Source organism: Nicotiana sylvestris, chromosome 6 (genome assembly GCF_000393655.2).
Source record: "Nicotiana sylvestris chromosome 6, ASM39365v2, whole genome shotgun sequence".
In the NCBI taxonomy this organism is placed as follows: domain Eukaryota; kingdom Viridiplantae; phylum Streptophyta; class Magnoliopsida; order Solanales; family Solanaceae; genus Nicotiana; species Nicotiana sylvestris.
Window position 1 is genome coordinate 24531080 of NC_091062.1, and position 27708 is coordinate 24558787.

General features: G+C 41.6%; 2 protein-coding genes across 2 annotated transcripts; one reads left to right on the forward strand and one right to left on the reverse strand.

Moving 5' to 3' along the window:
• Nucleotides 1-1757: 1757 nt before the first annotated feature.
• LOC138870373 (uncharacterized) lies at nt 1758-2288 on the reverse strand. The gene has a single exon (XM_070148171.1). The coding sequence runs from the start codon at nt 2286-2288 to the stop codon at nt 1758-1760; it is 531 nt and encodes a 176-aa protein (XP_070004272.1).
• An 872-nt stretch (nt 2289-3160) lies between these two features.
• LOC138870374 (uncharacterized) lies at nt 3161-5157 on the forward strand. Its single transcript, XM_070148172.1, has 4 exons — nt 3161-3190; nt 3488-4384; nt 4503-4685; nt 5053-5157. Exons 1-4 carry the CDS (start codon nt 3161-3163, stop codon nt 5155-5157), a joined length of 1215 nt encoding a protein of 404 aa, XP_070004273.1.
• Nucleotides 5158-27708: the final 22551 nt, after the last annotated feature.

The window sequence follows — 27708 nt, forward strand, 5'->3', positions numbered from 1 at the left end:
CAGTACCAAAACTATCTCATAACCTAAAAATGGGAAAAAAAGCTATTTATACTAAGCTGAAAAATCTAGACAAAAATACCCCGGCGGGGCTAGTGCGGACCGCACAAAATCATGTGCGGCCGCACTAAGGCTCTTGACATAAAATTCTAGCTCTCTAAACTTGGGCAATGCAGACCGCACAGAATCGAGTGCGACCGCGGTGGCTTCTAGTGCGGTTAGTATGAAATGGAGCGCGGACCGCATTGGCTTTAATCTCCAAAATTGGAACCTCTATGATCTTGGTTCTGCGGACCACACTAAATCGAGTGCGGACCTCATAAAATCTCATGCGGCCGCATTGCCTGTTGGCCTGGAAATCACCTTCTCTGAACCTCACTTGTACGGACCTCACAGAATGGTGTGCGGCCGCATTGGGCCTGTTTTGCCTGAGATTTGTCTTGCCTTGGTACTTGTGCAAGTTTCACTCCTTTTTGAGCTGATCTTTAACATCTTGTCACTTTGTTGATCAAACCTACAATCAAGCATAACTTGTGAGCCTTTTGGGACTATTTTGTATGACTTTCTAATCAAAACTTAAGCAAAAAGGGGTATAAAATGTATCAAAATCCCTAGATATGAGTCATCACATTCTCCAACAACCGTTCATCCTCGAATGGACATAGAAAAGTACCTGAGATAGAGAAAAGATAGGGATATCTGCTCCGTATATCAGAATCGAACTCCTAGGTAGCTGCCTCAACAGGCTGACCTCTCTACTACACACAAACTGAAGGATAACTCTTCGATCTTAACTGATGAACCTGTCAGTCTAGAATAGCTATCGGCTCCTCCTCGTAGGTCAAATCCTTGTCCAACTGGAAAATGCTGAAGTCTGACACGTGGGATGGATCACCATGATACTTCCGAAGCATGGACACATGAAACACTGGATGCACTACTCATAAACCTGGTGGCAATGCAAGTTTGTAAGCCACCTCTCCCACTTGATCAAGGATCTCAAAAGGCCCGATGAACCTAGGGCTTAGCTTTCCCTTCTTCCCAAATCTCATCACACCCTTCATGGGTGACACCCGAAGCAACACTCTCTCTGACCATAAATGCTATGTCACGAACCTTATGGTCGGCATAACTTTTTTTTGCCTGGACTGAGCTATACAAAGTCTCTCCTGAGTGATCTTAACCTTATCCAAGGCATCCTGCACTAAATCTGCACCCAACAACGGAGCCTCCCTCGGCTCGAACCACCCAACTAGAGATCAACACCGTCTACCATACAATGCCTCATAGGGAGCCATCTGGATGCTCGACTAACAACTGTTGTTGTAGGCAAACTTCGCTAATGGAAAGAATTGATCACAAGAACCTCCAAAGTCAATGACACAGGCGCATAGCATATCCTCCAAGATCTGAATAGTACGTTCGGACTATCCGTCCGTCCGTCTAAGGATGAAATGATATGCTAACATGACCCATGTACCCAACTTACGATGTACTGCCCTCCAAAAATGCGAGGTTAACTGCGTACCTCGGTTAGAATTGATAGACACGAGCACACCATGAAGGTGAACGATCTCACGGATGTAAATCTCTGCCAACACTTCGAAGAATAGGAAACTACCACAAGAATGAAAGACGCTGACTTATTCAAGTATCTAAATCTTCTGAAGCAAAACACCAGGTATCTGATGCTCGTACTTTACTTGATGACAATTCAAACACCGAGCTACATATGCAATAATATCCTTCTTCATCCTCCTTTACCAATTATGCTGCCGCAAGTCCTGATACATCTTAGTAGTGCCCAAATTAATAGAATGCCGAAAACTGTGAGCCTTCTCCAGAATCAACTCATGAAGTCCCTCCACATTAGGCACACAAACACGATTTTGCATCCTCAAAATTCCATCATCTCCAACTGTGAACTGCTTGTCATCTCCCTGTCGTATTGTGTCCCTAAGGACAAGCAAATGAGGAACATCATACTGCCGATCTCTGATATGCTCAAATAGTGAAGACCGAGTGACTGTACAAGCTAGAACACGACTGGGCTCAGAAACATCCAACCTTACGAACTGATTGGCCAAAGCCTGAACATCTAAAGCAAGCAGTCTTTCACTGACTGGAATATACGCAAGGCTACCCAAACTATCCGACTTCCTACTCAAGGCATCGACCACCACATTAGCCTTCCCGGGGCGATACAAGATGATGATATCATAGTCTTTCAATAGCTCTGTTGGCCCAAGTAAATGTGAAGTTTTGAATACTGATAAAAGGAACTCAGACATAGACCAGGTCCATCTTGTGAAGCACAGTCATGATCAACCCAAACATGTGAGATGCATGTGAAGGAGATAAATCTAACTTATCAGAAGTAATATCTCCTAATCTGATCGAACTGTTTGCATATTGGATAAGGAGAGAAAGACTCCTTCCACGAAGAGAACACAGTTTAGGAAGAAGATAGTGTTAAAGTATGAGATCAACTAGAACTCTTCTACCATAGAAGAGTAACATCTGTATCCCAGTCAATCTCTAATTACTAACCCATTAAATATCAGTGTTGTTCTCTTTTATAGGTAATGCACATAAGCAGAAGTTAAATGTAAATTGAGAGCAAAATAGCAAGACAATTTTGTAAGCAATTTATGAGTGATTCAAGCGTGCAATCCTGAAGCTACTTGAACAAGATAAAAGAACCAGTTCCAAGTGTCTATCTTTTATTCTAGTTCAATGGATGTAGTAGGTGATTTTACATTGTACCTTTCAGCTTTTATAGAAGCAATTGTATTAGGTACCTAGAGTGTTCAAGTTAGAGTTAACTTGAAGTTGTCGCAACAGTTGAGGCTATGTGCCACAACGGGATTAGAGTTAATCCTAGGTTTACAAAAGAGTTTTTGTAAATGCAGTTTTTGGCTTAGTGATTTTAGTGGAAGTATGGGAAAATCCTACTAAGTAGTAGGTCGTGGTTTTTTCACCTTTTGAGCCAGGTGTTTTCCACGTAAAAATCTCTGTATTCTTTATTTTCTTTACTTATTATTCCGCAAATAGTAGTAGTTGGAATACATAGAAGAACCAGGTCCTTCTATACTCTAGTTAAGTGAAAATTGGATACCCCACAAATCACCCCCTTGTGTGGTATTGAAGTATAAAACATCAAATGGGATCAGAGCGGGTTATCCTTGAAGAGGTTAACACCTTAGGAAAAGATCAAGATGAGGGCACCACCTGAAAACTAGGAAGGGCAATCCACTACTAGGCCCCCACTCTTTAATGGTCAGTACTATTCTTGGTGGAAGAACAGGATGAGAGATCACATCATAGGAGAAGACTATGAACTCTAGGACATAGTCACTAATGGTCCCCTGGCTACTACAAAGAAGAATGCTGAAGGAGTGGACGTGCCAAAGACAAGAGCTGACTGCACTGCTAAAGGCTTGAAGAAATGGGACAAGAATGCCAAGGCCAAGAAATGGCTTGTGTGTAGATTGGGTCAGATGAGTACAACAAGATTCAAAGCTGTACCACTGCTAAGGAGATATGGGACACTTTACAAGTGGCTCATGAAGGAACTCCTCAAGTAAAGAGATCAAGAGGAACACTGCTATATTCTCAATATGAGAATTTCACTATGAAGGAAGGAGAAACTATTCAAGAGATGTACACGAGGTTCACAACAATAACAAATAAACTTAAATCTCTTAGGAGAATTAACCTTGAAGAAGACAAGGTTGAGAAAATCTTAACAAGGGTCTTACTAGTAACTTGGGAAAGCAAAATCAATGCTATTCATGAATCAAAGAACATTGCGACTCTCAAGTTGGATGAACTGATTGGAAATCTCACTGCCTATGAACTGAGAAGGCAAACCATAAAAATGGATGCACCCAAGAAGGAAAGGAGTCTGGCTCTCAGAATAGCTGAAGGTGCAGATCTAGAGGATGATGTAATGGCCATGATCACAAGGGATTTGAAAGAGTACCTAATGAGAGGAAATGGTTCTTCAAGAGGTACAACCTTTAACAAACCAAGGGCTCTTGAGAAACAGACCAACAAGGGTTGCTACAAATGTGTCAAGACCGATCACATGATCAAGAACTATCCTCAGTGGGGAATTAAATGGAAGAAGGAAAGGGCTGAACGAAGGAACATGAAGAAGGAACAGGTTCAATCCAAACGGAACAAAGGATCAACAAAGGCTATGGTTGCTGCTTGGGGAGAAATATCAGATGAGGATGAAGCTGGTGATGAACAAACACTTATGGCCATCAGAGAATCAGATGATGAACAAGAGGTAAGTGTGATTCATCTCAAAGACAAGATTAAATTTCTGTCTAAAGAAAGGTTATCTGAACTATTGCTAGACTTCATCAATGAGTCTGAGGTAATTAACAATGAGAAGGAACAGCTGTCTATGGAGTGTGATCTTAAAAGCCAAGTGCAAAAATCTAGAATCTAGGGCTAATGAGAGTGACAGTAAAAATGCTGAGTTGAAGAACCAGGTTCTTGAACTTGACATCTGTGTCTCAGAACTTAGGTCTGAAAATTTAAAACAAAAATTAGGAATAGATAAGAAGAAAGCTGATCACACACATATCACCTTGGAAGAAAATCTAGGAAAATTGAAGGATGAGCTGTACAAGAAAGATGAACAAATAAGAGTCTTAAAAGAAGACCTAGGGAAGGTAAACCATGAACTTGACAGAACTTGCAAATGGAATAAGGCTTCTGATGCACTATCCTGACTACAAGAACACCACATTAGCAACAAGAGAGGACTTGTCTATGGGACCCAAGAAACTAAGTGGGACCCCAAAAGCAAGTACATCACTCTTCCTGAAAACAAAATCTACACACACTGTGGCAAGACTTGTCATTACAAAAATGAATGTAATGCAAAAGAAAAGTCTAGTCAAAAGAACAAAATCTTTGTTCAAGAGAAAAATAGGCTTCCTGGGTGGGCCAAAAGGAATTTAATTTACCTCTTTGCCTATAGAAAGGGACCCAAACTAGTTTGGGTTCCTAAGACTAACCCCTGATTTCTTGTTGCAGGTCCAAGTGAAGGGAAGTAGCCAAATATGGTACATGGATAATGGCTGCTCAAAATATATGACTGGAAGCAAGAACCAGTTCCTTTCACTTGAGGACTTAAAATGAGGTAATGTCTCCTTTGGAAATGGGAAGAAATGTGAGATTATTGGGGTTGGAAAGGTAGGTAAGACAGACTCACATTCCATTGAGAATGTCTACTTGATAGATTGCTTGAAATATAGCCTAATCAGTGTATCACAACTGTGTGACAGAGGTAACCTTGTAGCATTTACCTCTACCAAATGCTTTGTGATTAATCTTACCACTAACAAGATTGTTTTGCAGGGAAAAAGAGTTAACAATATTTACATTGTAGATTTGTCCACTCTTTTAGAAAATGAACTCACTTGCTTGAGTGTGTTAGACAATGATCCCCTCCTGTGACACAAAAGACTTGGTCATGCAAGTCTGAATTAACTCAACAAATAAGTCTCCAAGGACCTGGTGATAGGGTTACCTAACATCAAGTTCAAGGAAGACAAAGTTTGTGACACTTGTGCAATAGGAAAGCAGGTAAGATCATCCTTTAAAAGCAAGAAAATGGTAAGCACAACTAGGACGATGGGATTGGTTCATATGGATCTCTGTGGTCCAATGAGAACATTGAGCAGAGGTGGTAAACAATATGTGATAGTACTTGTTGATAATTATTCTAGGTTTACCTGGGTACTGTTTTTAACATCTAAGGATGAAACATTTAACATGTTTACTGCCTTTGTTAGAAATCTCGGAAACAACTAGGTAATCATCTTGCATCAATCAAGTCTGATCATGGAACTAAATTTGAAAATGCTAAGTTTGCTGAATTTTGTGATGAGCATGGTATAGATCATAATTTTTCTACCCCTAGGACTCCTAAAAAAATGGAGTAGTTGAAAGAAAGTATAGGACTCTTGAAGATATGGCTAGAACTATGCTTCTTTCTAGTAAACTGCCCCATAGCTTCTGAGCAGAGGCTGTAAATACTGCATGTTACATCATTAATAGATGCATGACTAGACCTCTTGTAGAGAAGGCTCCCTATGAATTACTTAAAGAGAGAAAACCAAATATATCTCATCTTAGGGCATTTGGATGAAAGTTCTTTGTGCACAACAATGGAAAGGACTCCCTATGTAAGTTTGATCCCAGAAGTGACGAGGGAGTATTCTCGGGATATTCTTCACATAGAAAAGCTTATAAAGTGTACAATAAAAGAACTTTGTGTGTAGAAGATAGTGTACATGTAGTTTTTGATGAAGACATGAAGATGAAGCTATTGGGCTGGTAAAAGAATTGAATGAAGTCTCAGCTCAAGCTAAAGTTGCACCAAAAGAAGGAACAGGTGATGGAATAGGTTCTTCCATCCAGGGCAACCTGCCAGGGGGAACTGAACGAAGTGAAACTGAAACCAATCCCCTAAAGGAACCTGTTCATGACCTTGTTCCTCAGCAACAGAACATGGGAGAAACATCAAGCAAAAATCAGTTGGTTGTGAAACCTCACAAGTATCAAAGTTCTCATCACATTGAGAACATAATCACTGATTCAACCTCTGGAGTTAAAACTAGATCACAATTAAAGAATCTGTGTGCTTTTGATTCTTTCCTATTTGCTATTAAACCTAAAAATGTTGCTGAGCCTTACAGGATGCAGATTGGGCAAATGCAATGCAAGATAAACTTTATCAGTTTGAGAGAAGTCAAGTTTGACATCTAGTTCCAATACCCAAGGACAGATCAGTAATTGGCACTAAATGGGTCTTCAGAAACAAGCTTGATGAATATGGAACAGTTACAAGGAACAAAGAAAGACTGGTGGTCCAAGGTTATAGCCAAGTGAAGGGTATAGATTATGATGAGACCTTTGCTTCAGTTGCAAGATTGGAGGCAATAAGACTCCTCATAGCCTTTGCAGCACACATGGAATTCACTCTTAATCATATGGATGTCAAAAGTGCCTTCCTGAATGGCTACCTAAAAGAAGAAGTATTTGTCAAACAACCTCCAGGGTTTGAGAGCAAGGAGTGTCCGGAACATGTGTACAAATTAGACAAGGCTTTCTATGGACTCAAGCAGGCTCCTAGAGAATGGTATGAACGACTGTCCAAATTCCTTCTTAAACATGGCTACAAAAGCGGTAAAATTGACAGTACTCTATTCCTAAGGGAAAAATGTAAGGATTTTCTTTTGGTACAAATATATGTTGATGACATAATTTTTGGGGAAACCACTGACAAACTAAGTAAAGATTTTGCCAAATTAATGGGGAGTGAGTTTGAAATGAGTATGATGGGTGAGCTTAACTTTTTCTTAGGCTTACAGATCAAACAAAACCCAAATGGAACCATGATCCATCAGCAGAAATATGCAAAAGAGTTGATTAAAAAGTTTAAAATGGATGAATCAAAGGAAATAGACACACCCATTGAAACAACTACTAAATTAGACACAGATGAACCTGGTTCATTTGTTGATTAAGAGTTGTATAGGGGCATGATTGGTTCACTTTTGTATCTTACTGCTAGCAGACGTGACATAGTTTTCAGTGTAGGGCTTTGTGCTTGTTTTTAGGCAAATCCTATAGAATATCACTTGACTGCTGTCAAGAGAATACTGAGATATTTGAAAGGCACTATTGATCTTTATCTTTGGTACCCTAAAGGTAGTAATTTTAATCTAGTAGTGTATGTTGATGCTGACTATGTAGGTTTGTTTGTGGATAGGAAGAGCACCTCAGGTATGGCTCATTTTGTTGGTTCATGTCTTGTATCATGGGCCACTAAAAAGAAGAATTTAGTGGCCTTATCCACTGCTGAGACTGAATATGTTGATGCTGCCTCTTGTTGTGCTCAATTGTTGTGGATCAAACAACAACTGATAGATTTTGGCATTGAAATTGGTTGCATTCCTATCTTCTGTGATAACACTAGTGCTATAAGTATGACAAAGAACCCTATTCATCATAAGAGGACTAAGCACATATATGTTAGACATCACTTCTTAAAAGATAACTATGAGAAATGATTGATTACCATAGAATTCTATGCTACTGATAAACAAATTGCTGACATCTTTACTAAAGCACTGAGTAGAGAAACTTTGAAAGGAACAAGTTGGTATTAGGGATGATTAAGATCACCTAATGGGACCAGCTCAGAATGCACAATGAAAAAAAAAGAAAAAAAATATTGAAAAAAAGAAAAAAAAAATTTGGCTAGGAAATTTGAACTTGTGTAAATATCTAGATTAATTTTTACTCAGCTTGATACTGTAAATAGTATACTCCTGTGACATGTGTTAATATGACTCACCGATCTCTAACAAAATTTTCTCTATTGTGGTAAATTGAGGCATGGTCAAGAGAATTCTAAATGAAGAACCTGGTTCATCAGTATTGTTTCATCTGAATGCCAAGGTATGTTTTCTATACTCTTCACAATTAAAAATATAAATATTTAAATCATGAGCAGAGTCCTACAATTGTTCAACTCCTTATAAAATCCTATTCGTTTGTTTTTGAACCAGTTCCGTCCTCATTAGAATTCTAACCACAAAAATTGCCTAAAATCTACGGAAGCCTAACCATTCGTTCAACCTACAATTTCAGGTTGATTAGACCTCTAATTGACCGCTAAAGCTACCGTTATCTATTAAATGAGTCTTTCCCTTTAAATACTCATTATTACTTCCTGCCACCCTCATAATTCAAAACCGTCGAAAACCTTCTTCACCCTCAATTGCTTTCTTCTCCAAAGGTTTAACTCACTAATTCTCTTAAGAAATCAGCTATAATGATAAACCCACAAGACAACCCTAAAACTCCTCCACAACCTACTCCCTCTGATTCATCTACCCCTCATCCACCTAGCACGACTCCCCAACCCAGGTTAAGGAGAGTAAAAATGTTTGCTCGCAAAATAGTGGCATCTGGTGCTCTCTCAAAGAAATTGAATGAAAAATTAAAGGCAAGTCAGGCTCAAGATTCTGATTCTAACTTTGATTCTAAGTCGTACAAATCTGCTAGTGAGGGGGAAGGACCTGGATCTTCTGACTCTGAAAAGGCTAAAAAATCCCTTTTAAGGTAAGTTCTTCTTTAACTGAAAATTTAGAAAATAGATTTGTTTTGGTTGGGCCTATCAGGGATGTGAAATTGCCTGAGTTAAGAAGGAGTGAATGTAAAAAGATATTTGAAAAAGAAAAGGAGAGAGAGGGTGAATATGGTGATGTGAAGAGAAAAGGGAAAGTAGTGGCTGATTACTCACCCACTGTTGTATTGGCTATACCTGCTATTTGTGGGGTTGCACTGGAAATTGTTGAAGAAAGTGGCAAGAAGTCAGGGGAAGTGGTTCTGGTGAAGCTGCTGAAGGGTTAGTTAATCTAAGTTCATAGGGAGATGATTCTGGTTCATCAATTGAAGAAACCCTAGCAGATCTTCTGAAAAATGTAGGTGCAAGTTATGATCCAAAGAAAAGGAAAGCTCCCACACCAAAAGCCCCCAGTGCTGCTAAACCTTCCAAGAAATGAAAGGCTTCCTCCCCAACAACTACTGAAGCTTCCTTTCCAAAGGGAAGAGCCACAAGAAGCAGAGTAAAATAGAGTGAGAGTGATCTACAAAAGGCTTTAGCTGAAAGTAAGAAGAAAAGGATGGATAAAGGAAAATGTAAGGTTGCAAAGTCCTCAGAAGCTGTTGATGTTGAGGAGATGGAACAGGTCCATGAGGAGAAAGTTACAATAGTAGAGGTTCAGACCCCCAAGCCCAAAAAGACCAAGATTTCTTCCAAGAAGTCTTCCTCTATGTCTGAGACTCCTGAACCTTCATTGGCCAAGAGGACCAGATCTGCAGTAAAAAGCAAACAAGTTAGAGTTTCTAAAGATGAGGAATGGAATGGTGATGAAGAAAGTTAGTCTGATGGTGAACTAGACAAGCTAGCCATGTTTGGCAAAAAAAATCTTTTGAAGGGAAGATTGCTAAAAGATTTGGTAGAACCAGGAATGGTTCGTTTGGTTGACACACTAGCTGCTCAGGGCTAGAAGGACATGGTCCTTCAGATGGATGGGAGATTGGCCAAAAATGAAATCATTGAATTCATGGCAAATACTGAAGTCAAAGATGGCAAAGTTACAAGCAAAGTCAAAGGAGTTCAAGTGACATTTGATGTAGAGAAGCTGAGAGAGATTCTAGACATCCCTACTGAGGGATATGATGATCACACCAGACAAAGATGGCCAAGTCTGGATTCCCTTCCATCTACCCTTACAGTCACTAGGAGATTTTGTGATGTTGCTGAAGTGAATGAGGCCATGTTTGTGCACAAGAGTGAAATGAAGCCACAACACAAAGTCATTTTTGGGTTTGTCAACACGTGCCTACTGCCCAGGTAGGAGAGAAGGCATATTGCAAATTATATGGACTTAGTTCTGATGGAGTGCCTTGAAAATGGAAGGCAAAATAATTGGCATGCATTCATCATCAAGCTACTGGACAGGGTTATCAATGGCTCCAAGGCTCATGCTACCCCCTATGGCTTTATTCTGACTACAGTTCTGGATAGGTGCAATGTGCCTCTGAAGAAATGGAAAATGGCTACAAGCAAGGATTACTTTGGTATTAATACTCTGCTTGCTTGTGATTACTTAGTCAATGCCATCCCAAATGAACCTAGTTCATCCAAGAAGACTCCTATCAACAGTAAAGTCAGGCTCTTGTTTAGGAAAGTGAGGACAAGGATGCTAAGATAGCTAGGCTAAAGGCTCGTGTGGCAGAGGTGGAATCTGAGAGGGATGCTCTTAGAACTAAGCTCACCAAGGAAAAGAAGAAGAATGATGGAATTCTTCACAATATGATGAATCTTCTCCAAGCCCAAAACCAACCCTCTAGCTCTCCCAAGCCTTAGGAATTCTAGCCTTTATCTCCTGAACCTGTCTAGCGCCTTCAATGACCCAAATTAGAGATCTTTCTTTCTTTTTGCTCATGTTTTGAATATTTTTGCTTTCTGGTTGTGGATTGTGGTAGCAACATATCTTCTATCAATGATATCTACTATTTTTGCTCTTGTTAAATGTTAACATTTCCTTGATAGTTTAAATATGTTTGCTTGATTATCGATGATTAATCCATGATTGCACTTGCAGTTACCCCAGTGGCCATGAGTACTTATTAAAATCTGGGATTCACACTTTATGTATGCAACTTTTCGATGATGCCAAAAGGGAGAAGAGATATTGTGCTTTACATATTCTGAATAAGTGATATTTATAATCTAATTAACCTGGTCCTTAATGATAAGTGAATTTTCTAAACTTTGTATTGATGGTTAAGCTGAGTTCTTACAAGGTCCAAGTAAGTAAAAAACACAAAGTTTGTCATCATCAAAAAGGGGAATTTGTTGGCCCAAGTAAATGTGAAGTTTTGAAGACTGACTAAAGGAACTCAAACATGGACCAGGTCCATCTTGTGAAGCACAGTCATGATCAACCCAAACATGTGAGATGCATGTGAAGGATATAAATCTAACTTATCAGAAGTAATATCTCCTGATCTAATCAAAAAGGTTGCATATTGGATAAGGAGAGAAAGACTCCTTACACGAAGAGAACACAGTTTAGAAAGAGGATAATGTTAGAGTATGAGATCAACTAGAACTCTTCTACCATAGAAGAGTAGCATCTGTATCCCAGTCAATCTCTAATTACTAACCCATTAAATATCAGTGTTGTTCTCTTTTACAAGTAATGCACATAAGCAGAAGTTAAATGTAAATTGAGAGCAAAAGAGCAAGTCAATTTTGCAAGCAATTTATGAGGGATTCAAGCGTGCAATCCTGAAGCTACTTGAACAAGATAAAAGAACCAGTTTCAAGTGTCTATCTTTTATTCTAGTTCAATGGATGTAGTAGGTGATTTTACATTGTATCTTTCAACTTTTATAAAAGCAATTGTATTAGGTACCTAGAGTGTTCAAGTTAGAGATAACTTAAAGTTGTTGCAACAGTTGAGGCTGTGTGCCACAACGAGATTAGAGTTAATCTTAGGTTTACAAAAGAGTTTTTGTAAATGCAGTTTTTGGTTCAGTGATTTTAGTGGAAGTTTGGGAAAATCCTACTAAGTAGTAGGTCGTGATTTTTTCACCTTTTGAGCCAGGTGTTTTCCACGTAAAAATCTTTATGTTCTTTATTTTCTTTACTTATTATTTTGAAAACAGTAGTAGTTGGAACACATAGAAGAACCAGGTCCTTCTATATTCTAGTTAAGCGAAAATAGGGTACCACACAAATCATCCCCTATTGTGTGGTATTGAAGTATAAAACACCAAGCTCCAATCACCTTCTCTGCCTCAACTTGAGCTCCTTTTACTTGAACAAATACTGCAAACTCTTGTGATCCGTGATCATTTCACATGACATGCTATATAGATAATGCCTCCAGATCTTCAGTGCGTGAATAATGGCTGCCGTCTCCGAGTCATGAACTGGATAATTCTTCTCATGAATCTTCAACTGTCGTGAAACATATGCAATAACCTTGCCACCCTACATAAATACCGCACCAAGTCCAAGACGAGATGCGTCACAATATACTATATATGGCCCTGAACCTGTAGGCAACACTGGCACCGTAGTTAAAGCTGTCTTGAGCTTCTGAAAGCTCGCCTCACACTAGTCCGACCACCTGAACTAGGCACCCTTTTGGTTCAACCTGGTCTTCGGGCTGATATAGATGAAAACCCCTCCACAAACCGTCGGTAATAACCGCCAAACCTAAGAAACTTCGGATCTCTATAGCTGATATGGGTCTGGGCCAGTCCTTGACTACCTCAATCTTCTTAGGATTCACCTGAATATCCTCTGCTGATACAACGTGACCCAAGAAAGCAACTGAACTCAACTAAAACTCATATTTCGAAAACTTAGCATATAACTGGTTGTCTCTCAGAGTCTGAAGAACGATCCGAAGATGCTGCTCATGCTCTTCTCGGCTGCGGGAGTAGATCAAGATATCATCAATAAAAACAATCACAAATGAATCCAGGTAGGGCTTGAACACTCAGTTCATCAAATCCATAAATGTTGTTGGGGTATTTGTCAACCCAAATGACATCACTAGAAACTCATAATGCTCATACCGAGTGTGAAAAGCTGTCTTAGGGACATCGAATGCCCTAATCCTCAACTGATGGTAGCCAGACCTCAAATCAATCTTTGAAAACACCTTGTCACCCTGAAGCTGATCAAATAAGTCATCAATTATCGGCAATGGATTCTTGTTCTTAATGGTGACTTTGTTTAACTACTGATAGTCTATGCACATCCTTATAAATCCATCCTTTTTCTTTACAACAACACTGGCGCACCCCAAGCTGAGACACTGGGCCAAATAAATCCCTTATCAAGCAAATCTTGCAACTGCTCCTTCAATTATTTCAACTCTGGTGGGGCCATTAGGTATGGCGGAATAGAAATGGGCTGAGTGCCCGAAGCAAAATTAATGCAAAAGTCAATATCCCTGTTAGGTGGCATCCTCGACAGGTCTGAAGGAAATACCTCTGGAAACTCACGAACAACTGGTAGGAAATCCATGAAAGGAACCTCCGGATTGGAATTGCGAACATACGCCAAATAAGCCAAACACCCCTTCTAGACCATACGCCGAGCCTTCATATAAGAAATGCCCCTACTGGTAGAATGACCGGAGTCCCTCTCTACTCCAATCGAGGCAACCCCAGCAAGGCTAAGGTCACGGTCTTGGCGTGATAGTCCAATATGGCATGATAAGGTGACAATCAATCCATCCCCAAAATGACATCAAAATCGACCATATCAAGAAGTATGAGATCTACACGGGTCTCAAGACCCCCAATAATAAACACACACGAGCGATAGACACAATCTACAATAATAGAATCACCCACCAGTATGGACATATGTACAGGAGCACTCAAAGAATCACGAGGCACAACCAAGTACGTAGCAAAATAAGTTAACACATAGGAGATTGTAGACCCTGGATCAAATAGAACTGAAGCATCTCTACTACAAACTAAAACTGTACTCGTGATAACAGCATCGGATGCCTCAGCTTCATGCCTGGCTGGGAAAGCATAAATTCGAGGCTGGGCCCCACCACTCTGAACTGTATCCCTAGGACGGCCTCCTGCTGGCTGGCCTCCACATCTAACGGTCTGACCTCCACCTCTAACTCCTTGACCTCTACCTTTAGATGTATGACCCCTACCTCTATCTGACTAAGTGGGCGGTGGAACACCCGGTGCCAAAATAATGGCACGCGAACCCTGATGCTGAGAACTACTCGATGCTCGAGGGTAAAATCTAGAAATATGCCTCGGATCGCTACAAGTATAACAAGACCTCGGCTGTTGAGACTGTTGACCCTGAAACTGACACTGATGGCCTGAGTAACCACTCTGGAAACTCTGGAGCAGAAGTGCACTGATACGAGCTGAGGGTGCACTGTAGGGTAGCTGATCAGAATACTACATATGTGAGCCACAACCACCTGAACCACGGTGAGAAGCATGAAGTGCTGAATGAAACGGTCTGGGAGGATGGACTCTACCAAAAGAATCCCACCCCCAGATGAGTCACCACTAAAACTACCATAATGACGAGGCCTCTTGTCAGACTACTGACCACTCCCCTAAGTTAAAACCATCTCCTCTCGTCTGGCCACATTGGCCGCATCCTGGAAAGAAATCTCGCTCTCTGTCTCCTTAGCCATCTGCAATCTGATAGGCTGAGCGAGTCCCTTAATAAACATCCTCACCCTCTTTCTCTCAATGGGGAGTATAAGAAGAGCATGACGAGCCAAATCAACAAACCTAGTCTCGTACTGAGTGACGGTCATAGAACCCTACTAAAGATGCTCGAACCGCCTGTGATAATCCTCTCTCTGAGTAACTGGAAGGAACTTCTCGAGAAATAATTGAGAGAACTAGTCCCAAGTCAAGGCAGGCGACCTAGCTGGCCTAGTCAGCACAAAATCATTCCACCATCTCTTGGCGGACCCTATCATCTGGAATACAACAAATTCGACCACATTGGTCTCCACTATCCTCATGTTCAGCAATACCTCATGGCAGTGGTCAAGATAATCCTGGGGGTCCTCAGAAGCTACCTCACTTTAATGAACCGAAAAAAGCTTGGTGAACTTGTCTAACCTCAACAAAACCTCGGAAGACATAACTGATCTACCAGAGGCCTATGCCGCAATAACTGGATGAACTACTCCAACTAGCTGAGCTACCGTAGTCTAAAATTTAGGAGCCAAATGCTCTAGGGTGTGGGTAGCGGGAGTCTATGCTCCTCCCCCAGCCTGAGAGACAGCTGGTGCTATAGGAAATATGGTGGTCTAAGCTACACTCTCCATCAGGCCCACTGGACGGACCAAAATCTTGAAGCACTAGGGTGTTTATGAACCCCCTCGGGACCTGAGCTGGTCCTGATGGAACTGTCTAGGTAGGAGCCTCCTCATCAAACTCTACCTGAGGCTCCACCACTGGTGTTGCTGCTCAAGCTCTAGGCTAGGCTCGGCCCCTGCCTCAGTGTCTGGAACGGACTCGGCCTCGTCCTTTGCCCCTCGTAGGAGCTGCCACTAGGGGCTCAGGCTGTTAGTCAGCTGATATGTGTTCTCGCTATCTATGAAAGAACAAGACTATAAAGTTCGATCAGCATTGAGAAATCAAATCGCACGACAAAGAAGAATAGAAATGAAGTTATTCATAAACTCTGTAGCCTTTGGGGATAAGCACAGACATCTCTGTACCGATCCCTCAAACTTTACCTAGCTTATTCGTGAATTTTGAGACCTAGTCAACCTAGTGCTCTGATACCAACTTGTCACGACCAAGATTCTCCTCCCAGCTTTCTTCTTCCCTCGATCGCCAGAATGGTCTGGCAACTGTATATAAGGTTGCTACCGTCACTGTGAATGATCACTTCCTGGTAATTCCATTTGAACTTTACTGCCTGATGCAGCGTTGATACTACGGCCCTAACAGCATGAATCCACGACCGTCCCAGCAGCAAGTTGTAAGACGCTGTTACATCTATTACCTGGATATCGACCTTGAACCAGGTTGGTCCCATCTGCAGGCATAGACTAATCTCACCAATGGTGGACCTCTGAGAACCATTGAGGGCTTTCACATTGATTGCTCCATCATTTATCTCATGCAGCCCTTTTCTCAACTTCTTGAGTGTTACCAGCGGACAAATGTTAAGACTGGAACCTCCATCGATCAGGATTCTGGTGATGAAATAATCTTAGCATTGCACGGTGATGTGTGGTGCTTTGTTATGCCCCAGCCCTTCAGGTGGTAGCTCGTCCTCATAAAAGGTGATCTTATGGCTTTCCAGCACTTGTCCTACCATATTAGCTACTTCTCCGCTAGTGATGTTATTTGGTACGTACGCTTTATTTAGCACCTTTAACAAAGCATTCTTGCGCGTCCCAGAATTTTGAAGCAAAGAGATAATGGATATTTGTGCTGGTGTCTTGTTTAGCTGGTCGATGACCAAATATTCCTTGGCCTGTATCCTCCAAAGGTTGTCCAGACCCGTCTCAATGAGGGGCACCAATTGGAGGTCTGTTTGCTTGATTCAGCTAGATGTTCAGGGGTATAGACTCTACCAGTTCTTGTCACACCCTATGCTGCGAGAGTTTCTTCAATCCTGACCTTGCCCTTCCTTCTCGCCTCGACTGTATAGTCATAGGGTACAACATTTGTATAGAATGATGGCACGATAGACATTGCCACTGGCATTGGCGTGGCTATCCTCACTTCGAATGGAACATGTGTCTTGGGTGGCAAGACTAGAACCTCAAATAGTGCAGGTGCATTCGCCGGAGACACGAATTCAACCTTAATTGGTGCAGGTGCTTTTGCGGATGGAGCTACTTCAAGCTCAAAAGGTATAGACATATTCACCTCAGCATCCTCAAACGGTTGGATCTAAACTATGATTGGATTGTGAATAATTGTCGGTTTCTTCGGGTCATCGCCTTCTGCGATCAACCCGATTGATCCATCAGGATCCGAGTCATATTCTACTTTAATCATGTGGATACCTCCACCCTTATGGTCCGACAGAGGGTTTTTGCGGATGTTTGGAGTAGGTTCCTTTGCCACAATAATCTTGTTATCAATCAAAGACTGAATCTTTTCTTTCAAGGAGCAGCATTCATCGATGGTGTGCCCTTTCATGCTAGAGTGGTATGCACAGGACTTGTTTAGGTTAACCCACTAATAAGGATTCTCAGGGGTTGCAGCAGGGATGGGGGTGACATAACCAATAGCTTTGAGCCTCTCATACAGCTGGTCGATGGGTTCAACGATGGTTGTATACTGTTTTGGAGGTCTGCGATCAAAATTAGGTCGGGGTCTAGGGAAATTTGGGTGTGCAGGGAGTGATTGATAATGTGATGGTTGAGCATTATAAGTTTGGTAGACATGAGTGGGTTGGGAGTATCTGGGTGAAGTAGATTGATATGTAGGGGTAGAGATGATTGATAAGTTGGTGGCGGAGCTTGGTACAAGGGTGAGAGTGCTTGGTAATTTTGGGTTGGTTGGTATGTGAGTGGAGGTATTGGATAAGTTTGGTATTTGAGGGGAGACTTGGTCCTTTGTGCAACCATCACGGCCCCCATGTCCCTTTTCTTGGACACACCAACGGACTGTAAAGACTTATTTGTAGCTTGCAAGGCCTCAAAATTTGTAACCATACCACGTTTAATACCTTCTTCAATTCTTTCACCTAATTTGATAATGTCGAAGAACTTGTGGTTCTCAATCATCATTAGTCGTTCATAGTACTGCGGGTCCTGAGCCCGGACAAAGAACTTGTTCATTTGCTCCTCTTCTAAGGCGGGTCTGACCTTAGCAGCTTCGGACCTCCAACGAGTAGCATACTCGCGAAATGTCTCTGTGGGCTTCTTCTTCAAATTCTGGATATAGAACACGTCTGGTGCGTTCTATGTATTAAACTTGAATCTGTCCATAAAGTCATATGCCATGCCTACCCAGTTTGACCACTTCTTGGGATCTTGGCTGATGTACCAAGACAGTGCATATCCTTTCAAACTCCTCATGAATAGCTTCATGCGGATCCTTTCATCCATCCCTACTCCAACCAACTTGTCACAATATGTCCTCAAATGGACCCTTGGATCACCCGCACCATCAAACATTTCGAACTTAGAAGGTTTGTACACCTCAGGAAGTTCGACATCAGGCTGTATGCAAAGGTCCTCATAGTTCAGCCCCTCGATTCCTTTGCTTCTGTCAATGCCCTGAATTCGGCTGGTTAGTTTCTTATGTTCCTTGACCAAGTTCCTGATAAGAAGATCATTTTCATCAGACTCATGTGTGCATGAGATAGGTTGGGTGGAGTGTGGAATGGTCTCCAGGTAGATAAGAGTGTTATGGTGTCCTGGTGTATGAGTGTGGAAATGGTCGTTTGCGGAGTTCTAAGGTTTTGGGATGAGTAGTGGGGTGTTGTTTGGGGTATAACAGGTGTTACATTGGTTCTTTGGTGGAGCAGTGTGATGGTGAGGAGCGGGATGATTCTACTGTTTTGGGATATTTTGAGGAGGTATAGGGTTTTGAGCGTTGGGGAAGTTGATATCTGGGGTGTTGAGGGAAAATGATAGGTTTTCCAGATTCCGAACCTGATCGAGCTCTTCCTGGAATTTCAACAGTTTCTATTCAAGTTGTGCCACATTCTCGTTAGGAACCCGAATACCCTGGCCATCAGCGGCCTCTACCCGTTCAGCTGTGTTCTCCTTCTTGATGTTGTTTAAATCTTCCATTTTATTCTTGCCTCTGTCCTTGCCTTTAATGGGACTAAGAGGAGGAGTGGGTGGAGGGCCCATAGATCTTGTGAAATAAGATGACGATACTAGAGTGCACGAACTAACCTTTGGAGAGGGGGAATAATACAAACAAAAATAAAAATAAAAGGTAATCAAGTCAGTGAGGATTATAAAAAGTATTGCAATATTTAAACACATAGTGCGACAATGTAAACCGTGTCCTGATTTGGGAACCTCTTTGTGCCCGAGGTAAGCCTAGCAACAAATAGACTTGGAGAACTTTTAATGCTAAATGCCTCATTTTATTGATAAAGATAGGCGAATCCCAAAACGATGCTAAATAAGCAAGAAATAAAAGTCACTAATGGCCATTGGCCTTATTACATTTGGAAGGCGAGTAAACCTAATCTATTTGGTCTCAGAAGGACCTTCCTCAGGTTGAATGCTCTCATTGATCAAATCCTCCAGCTCGCGTAGGTTCACCAGTAAAAATGCCTTTGCCAGGTGCTTTCCTTCATTTCCTTCAGCATTCTGGCAGTCGGTGACTCTCTTCCTCACTTTTCCTTCCAATTCCAGCAGATTGTATCCTAGATATTCCAACTTTTTGCTAGCTTTGGCGGCCCTCTCTTTCCACTCATTGATTTGGTCATTTGATGGAATACTCCTCCACCAGTCTAGCAAGAGTGGGGGCGTGCTAATCATACCGAAACTGGGGACCTCGTGCCTCATTTTCTACAAGACAAACAAGGTTAGGCCCTTACTCCAACCAGACTCGAATATTTAATATCAACAATTAGCATGAAGCATTTAGTTCTGCAAATAAATGCACAGAACGTGATGATGTCCATTTGGGTTTAGGGAAACCCAATGGATTTTTGGAGAAGGCTATCTTAATGGATCATTATGTAAACAATATAACTGACCCGACTAGGTTTGACCATGATGCATGCACAATTTAAATAGAGTAAGATTTCTATGGGGTTTTAGACTGGTACCCTTGAGCGGACAACTCAAGGGGGAAGGCACGGAACTATCGACTGCACCGCTGATCGACTAGTTTTACCGCAAATAAGCCTTTCCGAATTTAGGGGGTAATGATATAGGAAGGGCGCAACTGCTCACCAAGCGTTGCTATAGTATTTGTTTGGCATGAATGGAGTATAATGTTGAGCATGATTATGTAATAGTTAAAAGCATGTTGACATGTATTTGCACGTTAAGAAAGCGATAAATACAGCAGTTTTATAATTTAAAGCAGCTATAAAGGAAGGAAACAAGAAAAATATGTCAGTTTTGCTTTTGAAGAAGAAATTAAGTGCTTAAAGAAATTAAACAAATAATTGCACATAAGGGGGGGGGGTACAAATTCACAAAAAACGGTATGAAATGGTAAAAGCCTAAATATCCCCAGCAGAGTCGCCATGCTGTCGCGCCCCAATTTTCCTTCGCAGAATCGGGTTTATGATATTTTTGGTTGGGACACCTCTTTCCTTTTGGGAAAGGGGGTTTGCATTTTTGAAGAGTCGCCACCTAACGATTTAAGGTGCGTTAGGGCACCTATAGGGTTCATTTATAACTACGTTTGGTAACCAGAGACATGGTAAGGGCTTGAAATTATCCTAAGAGGAAGGTGTTAGGCACCCCTCAGGATCCACTAGTGTGGTTCCCGGCCAAACAGATTTTTGTGAATTTGTACAATTAGCAAATAACAAGTATGGCTCAAATAGTAGGGGATTTATGTTTAAGAACAGATGTTTGGAAAGCAGTTAATGAAAGCAAGATTTTGAAAAGAATTACAATCTAAGCATATTCGAAAATGTAAAGGGGGGTGTCCTAGGTTTGTTTATAATATGAATCACATCAATGCAATACCCGGTATGACACTCCTCAAAGAGGGGCTATGCGTGGTATTAATGCACTAGTCATCATATCCATATCTACCCTTTCCCGCCCCGTGAAGGTAATTAAATGAGGGTTGGTCTCGACCCCTTTTGCATGCTGTTACCCGTCCCTTCCTATCAGTCCTGGAGGAATTTAAGACTCATATCCTATAAGAGGTTTCTAGGCAGACCCTCAAGTTTAAAGGTAAAATACTAAGGCGACATATAATAAACAAGTAAGACTTCAATTAAAGGGAGTATGGAAAACAAATGAAAGGCTCAGATATACTCCCACACATAGTACACATAAACAACATGACTCATACACAATTAAGGTTTGAATTCAGATTCTAAGCATGGTATCTAAGTGATAACACTAGAGTCATATTTATAACATAACTCAAATTTTAACATGCTGACAGTAAAATAATATGCAGCAATTACCAGAATTATAAAACAGTTATTTTACCTAAAGCATGTTGTTCTAAATGTTGCAAAGACATGCAGGATTATGACCATCTTTACTCAAACAAGACAATCAAACATAAGACAGTTTTATGTCCTTTTTTCATGCATTATTGGATTAACTAGGTGTGACTGAGCGAGTTCCTAAAATAGGGTATCTAACGTGCACATATGAAGAATGAAGAATGATTGCAGAATATGCAGAATTCTTAGATCATGATTTCTAAGTGTAGGAGCAACATTTTATGTTAATGCTATTATTTAGCCTAAAGTAGGATTTCTAAGTGATCAAGTGATGTCAAATGAGATGCTGAAACAGTAAACCTAAGAACATGGTATCTAATGCATGACATGTTTTGAATATGTTGATCCTATACATGGATTCTAATGCACATATAGGAAATTTAAACCTAAGGCATGGTTTCTACCCATTGATGTTGATAGCATATAACTACCCTCCCCTTTTTACTAGCCAGCCCCAATACTTGTTTACAATAGATTATTACAGACCGATACTGAAATTAATTACATAAGAAAAATAAAGTTACACTATAGAGAGCTTGAAAATAGGCCCAGATTTCCAGGACCTGATTAAGACTTCCTCTCTGAGTTATGTAATAAATCACCTCAAGTGCCAAGATTTTCCATAGCTTTTCTCATATCCGGGTGTGTCATAGTTCCCTAAGGACCTCAAGGGATCCCAGGCAGTTCTCACACCCATATTTCATAGCCAAGATAGAGTAAGTGCAGTGTGAAAAGTCCAGCTTTTGTGTGTCCAAGTTCAGAGGGCGTTCAAGGGTCCCAAGGCAAGGCTCACACAAAAGGGGCAGAACTTAGTGGTTTAAGAGTAAGGTGAGAGTGCTTGACATAGTGATAAAAGACTTAGTAAAGCAGTTTAGAAGTGAAAAAGGTTCAGAAATAGTTTTTAAAGATACTAGGAGTTATTAGTTTTGAAATCATTTTTTGAGAAAAGCATACTCAGCAAACAACCCAATGTGACGATCCGAGCCGGTCGTCTTAATAATTAATGCCCCGATCCCCTATTAACTGCTTTTCCCAAGTTTATTTCTGCTATTTTGATTTGTCGGGATGTTCGGTTTTGAGTTTCGAAGAGTTTTGGGACACTTAGTCCCTAAATGAGAGCTTAGGTGTTGGAAAGTTGACCGTAGTCGTAGCAATGTGAAGATGGCCTCAGAATGGAAATCCTATAGTTCCGTTAGCTCCGTTGGGCAATTTTGGGTTTAGGAGCATGACCGGATTGTATTTTGGAGGTCCGTAGCTAATTTAGGCTTGAAATATCGAAAGTTGAATTTTTAGAGTTTCCAGTCCAATAGTGAGATTTTGATCCGAGGGTCGGAATAGAATTCCAGAAGTTGGAGTAGCTCCATAGTATTGAATGTGATGTGTGTACAAAATTTCAGGTCATTCGGATGAGGTTTGATAGACTTTTTGATCGAAAGCGTATTTCTAGAGTTTTGGAGTTCTTAGGCTTGAATCCGAGGATAAATTGGTGCTTTGGTGTTGTTTTGAGCATTCCAAAGGTTGGAACAAGTTTGAATGATGTTTTGGGATTATTTGGTTGAGGTCCCGGGGTCCTCGGGTGAGTTTTGGGGGCTTAACAAAAGTTGAATTTGGACTTAGGAAGATTTTTGCATTGCTGGTATCTGTCATAAACGCACCAGCGGTTTGGGTCCCGCAGAAGCGGCATTTCAACTGCAGAAGCGAAATTGGGAAATTCCAACAGGAGTCATGGTGGAGCCATCGCAGAAGCGGAGCTAGGAAGGAGCTACAGGTTGCGCAGATGCGGAAGTAATACCGCAGAAGCGATGCCGCATCTGCGAAAAAGGAATCGCAGGTGCAGAGTTAGGACTCTAAGTGAAAATTGTAGGTGCGACATTTTGTCCACAAAAGCGGGACTGCAGATGTGGTTAGTGGACCACAGATGCGAAAACAGCTGGGCAAAATATAAAAATTTCAAAACGAGGGTTTAGCCATTTTTGAGAAAACTTAAGCTTGGGAGCTCCCATTTGAGCGAGATTTTGAGGGATTTTTAGAGCGATCGATTGGGTAATAATTCCTAACTCCTTTTTCTTGTAACTCATAATTTAAACATGAATTCATCCATTAATTTTGGGAATTTGTATGAAAATTGGGGAAAAGTTCTTAGGTCAAGAATTTGAGTTTCAATTGGGGATTTGACATTAGATTGAGATAATTTTGATATGGTTAGACTCTTGAGGGTGTGAGGATTCTGGAAATGTGAATTTTACCCAATTCTGAGATGTGGGCCCGAGGGGTGTTTTGGTCATTTTACATAATTTCACGTATTAGCTTAGAATTTAATTGTAGAATCAGTTACTTGAAGTGTTATTTACATTATGAAATTGAATTGAATAGATTTGGGCCATTTGGAGTCGAGTAATCGTGGCAAGAGCATGGTTTCAGATTGATTTTGAGCCGGTTCGAGGTAAGTGGCTTGTCTAACCTTGTGTAGGGGACCTTCCCTTAAGGATATGATATATTTGATAATTGAAATGCCTTGTACGTGAGGTGACGAGCACGTACTTGAGCTAATTGTTGAAAATCCGGTTTTTCCTTAAGTATTTCAATTGAGTTCTTTTTCCTGTTTTATTCTACTTGTGAATTTAGCCTGTTGCTAGTTTAGAAAAGCATGTTTAGTTGACTTAATTGCCTATTTGCTTAAACTGCCTTAATGGCATTACGTGAAGCATGTTAGGCTAGAATTAACTATTTATTTGGTACGGAATTTATCTTAATTAGGTATTCTTGTATTGTTGCTGTGTGTTTTTACTTTGGGACTATGGAACGGCATCCTGGGAGATCCCCTGTACGTATTTATGATCTGAACTGAGGTGCGGGATACCAAGAGATCCCTAGCACGTATATTGAGGATACTAAGAGATCCTCGAGATACTACGAGATCTCTAGCATATATTGAGGATGCCAATATATCCTCGGGATACCGAGAGATCCCTAGCATATATTGAGGATACCAAAATATCCTCGAGATACCAAGAGATCCCTAGCATATATTGAGGATACCAAGAGATCCTCGGGATACCAAGAGATCCCAGTTATCATCCTTGTTATGAGTGGTACTTCCTTGTGGTTTGCCTTCATCTCTATTTTCGTTATTGTACTCTTATTATCCTGTATATATTCTTACTGTAGATTCTCAATTGCATTGCTTATCTTATCCTGTCATCTTTATATTGACCTTCCTCGTCACTACCCAACCGAGGTTAGGCTTGGCACTTATTGAGTACCGCTATGGTGTACTCATGCCCATTCTGCGCATGTTTTCATATGCAGATCCAAGTACCGCTACTCAGGCCTATCATCCTTGAGGAGGCGACTGCTCTAGAGACGTCGAGGTACATCTGCCGTATCCACAGACCGAGAAGTCCCTTTCTATTCCTGCTTTTAGTATTTTAGCACTTCTGTATTTTTTTCTGCTCTTATTAGACATTCCGGAGTTAGAGCCATGTAGTATTGATCTTAGCTTGTGATTCGTGGGTTTCCGTGTCTTGGATTTATGTTTTGGTATTGAGAGTTAAGCATGGTGTATACCGAGCGACACATTTAAATACTGTTACTACTTTATTTCTATTTTAAATTATTTAATTCCGCAAAATTTTGGGTTTTTCTTCCACAAATTAGGCTTACCTAGTCGTAGAGACTAAGTGCCGTCACGATGGTTCACGGAGGGCGAACCGGGGTCATGACAAGTTGGTATTAGAGCTCTAGGTTCATAGGAGTCATGGATCATAAGCCGGATTATTAGAGTCTTGCTGATCGGTACGAAGATGTCTGTACTTATCTACGAGAGACTATGTAACTGTTAGGAAAATTTCCACTTCATTTGATTCCTTGTCATGCGATATTTTGACATCACAATTCTAAACTTCTGTCTTCTATTCTCTCATATATGGTGAGGACACGTGCTACCAGAGATGATCAGGCACCCGCGCCCCCTACTGTAGCCGTCAGAGGCCGGGGCCGGGGTAGAGGCCAAGGACGCGCACGTGGTGCAGCTAGAGCACCTGTGCGAGCTACCGCCGAGGTACCACCCACAGTTCCAGCCAGAGTCCAGGCACCTGATACGCCTACTACTACTACTATTCCAGCCCTACAGGAGACTTTGGCGCAGTTCATAAGCATGTACACCACCTTGGCTCAGGTAGGGTTGTTTGCCCTTGCTGCAACCACATCTCAGGACAGGGGAGGAGCACAGACTCCCGCCGCCTACACTCCTGAGCAGCGAGTGCATGTTGAGAAGGTCCCTGAGATTATTCCTTGACCGCCTGCAGTGCCAGTTTAGCCCGAGGACAGGGCAACGATTTCCAAGGAGGAGCATCTGAGGCTTGAGAGGTTCAAGAAGTACAAGCCTCATATATTCAGCGGTCTAGCATCGGAGGATGCTCTAGGATTTTTAGATGAGAGCTAACACATTCTCCGTACCATGAGTATATCAGGATCGAGCGGGGTTTCCTTCACTACCTTCCAGCTTCGAGGAGTCGCCTATGAGTGGTAGCGCACCTATGAGTTAGACAGTTCGGATGAGGCTGCTTCACTGACTTGGACTCAGTTTTCAGATCTGTTCCTGAGAGAGTATGTTCCTCAGAGCCTCAGGGACACATGGCGCGCAAAGTTTAAGCATTTATACCAGGGCACTATGGCTGTCTCAGAGTATACTATTCGTTACACTAGTTTGGCTATGCATGCACCAGCCTTGGTTTCTACTGTTCGCGAGAGAGTTCGCCGGGTTACTGAGGGCCTTATTCCTGGCATCAGGTCTAGCATAGCTCGTGAGTTGGAGATAGATATTTCGTATCAGTAGGTGGTGAGCATTGCTAGGAGGATTGAGGGTATGCATGCTAGGGAGAGAGAGAAGAGGGAGGCCAAGAGGTCTCGAGAGTCAGACCATTAAGTGCCCGTACCCCAGCTGCAGGTCATCATGGTAGGGGTTATATGATTCGTCCTGTTCATTCAGCTCTTTCAGCAGCCAGTAGTGCTCCAGCTCCTCCTAGGCCTCAGGAGCCTTATTATGCACCTCCGGTTTCTAGCGCGCCTTCTGTGTGGGGTGCTTTCCGAGATCAGTCCAGCAGACCTGGTCCGAGCCAGTCACAGTAGCCACATCCTCCCAGAGCTTGTTTTGAGTGTGGTGACACACGCCACGTGGTGAGGTATTGCCCTAGACTTGGGAGGAGTGCACCTCCACAGACTTCTCAGCCACAGCATGCCCCGCAGAGTTCACATGCTATGATTACAGCTCTAGTTGCTACCCGACCTGCTCAGCTAGCTAGAGGTGGAGGTCGCCCTAGAGGGGGAGGCCAGGCCAGATACTATGCCCTTCCTGCCCGTACCGAGGTTGTTGCCTCCGATTCTATCATCACATGTATTATATTGGTTTTCCACAAAGATGCATTGGTTCTATTTGATCCAGGCTCTATTTACTCTTATGTGTATTCTTATTTTGCTCCGTATTTGGGTGTATCTCTGGATTCTTTGAGTTCCCCTGTTTATGTTTCTACTCCGGTGGGAGATTCTCTTATTGTGGACCGCGTTTATCGGTCGTGTTTGGTTGCTCTTAGTGGTTTTGAGACCAGAGCTGATCTATTATTGCTCAACATGGTAGATTTTGACATTATCTTGGGCATGGACTGGTTGTCGCCCCATTATGCTATTCTTGATTGTCACGCCAAAACCATGACGCTAGCTATGCCAGGTGTACCGCGTGTTGAGTGGAGGGGTACTTTAGATCACACTCCTAGTAGAGTTATTTCTTTTCTTAAAGCTCAGCAAATGGTTAAGAAGGGGTGTGACACATATTTAGCTTATGTGAGAGATGTCGATATTGATACCCCTTCAGTTGATTCAGTTCCAGTAGTACGAGATTTTCCCGATGTGTTTCCAGTTGATCTTCCAAACATGCCGCCTGCTAGAGATATTGATTTTGGCATTGATCTGTTGCCGGACACTCAACCCATTTCTATTCCTCCGTATCGTATAGCATCTCATGAGTTGAAGGAATTGAAGGATCAATTACAGGAATTGCTTGATAAGGGTTTTATTCGGCCTAGTGTATCACCTTAGGGTGCTCTTGTCTTGTTTGTGAAGAAAAAATATGGTTCTATGCGTATGTGTATTGATTATCGCCAGTTGAACAAAGTTACAGTTAAGAACCATTATCCTTTGCCTCGTATTGACGATCTGTTTGACCAGCTTTAGGGCACACGAGTGTTTTCTAAGATTGACTTGCGCTCAGGTTACTATCAATTGAAGATTCAGGAGCCAGATATCCTAAAGACTGCTTTCAGAACTCGGTATGGTCATTACGAGTTCCTTGTTATGTCATTTGGGCTGACCAATGCCCCAGTAGCTTTTATGCATTTGATGCACAGTATGTTCCGGCCATATCTTGACTCGTTCGTCATTGTATT

Bases quoted from the DNA above. Each gene is read 5' to 3' on its own strand.
- LOC138870373 (XM_070148171.1), bottom strand. From the start codon at position 2,288: ATGTCTGAGTTCCTTTTATCAGTATTCAAAACTTCACATTTACTTGGG.
- LOC138870374 (XM_070148172.1), top strand. From the start codon at position 3,161: ATGGGATCAGAGCGGGTTATCCTTGAAGAG. The intron at 3,191-3,487 runs GTTAACACCTTA...GCTTGTGTGTAG, and splicing joins AGCGGGTTATCCTTGAAGAG to ATTGGGTCAGATGAGTACAA. The intron at 4,686-5,052 runs GTAAACCATGAA...TTCTTGTTGCAG, and splicing joins TAAAAGAAGACCTAGGGAAG to GTCCAAGTGAAGGGAAGTAG.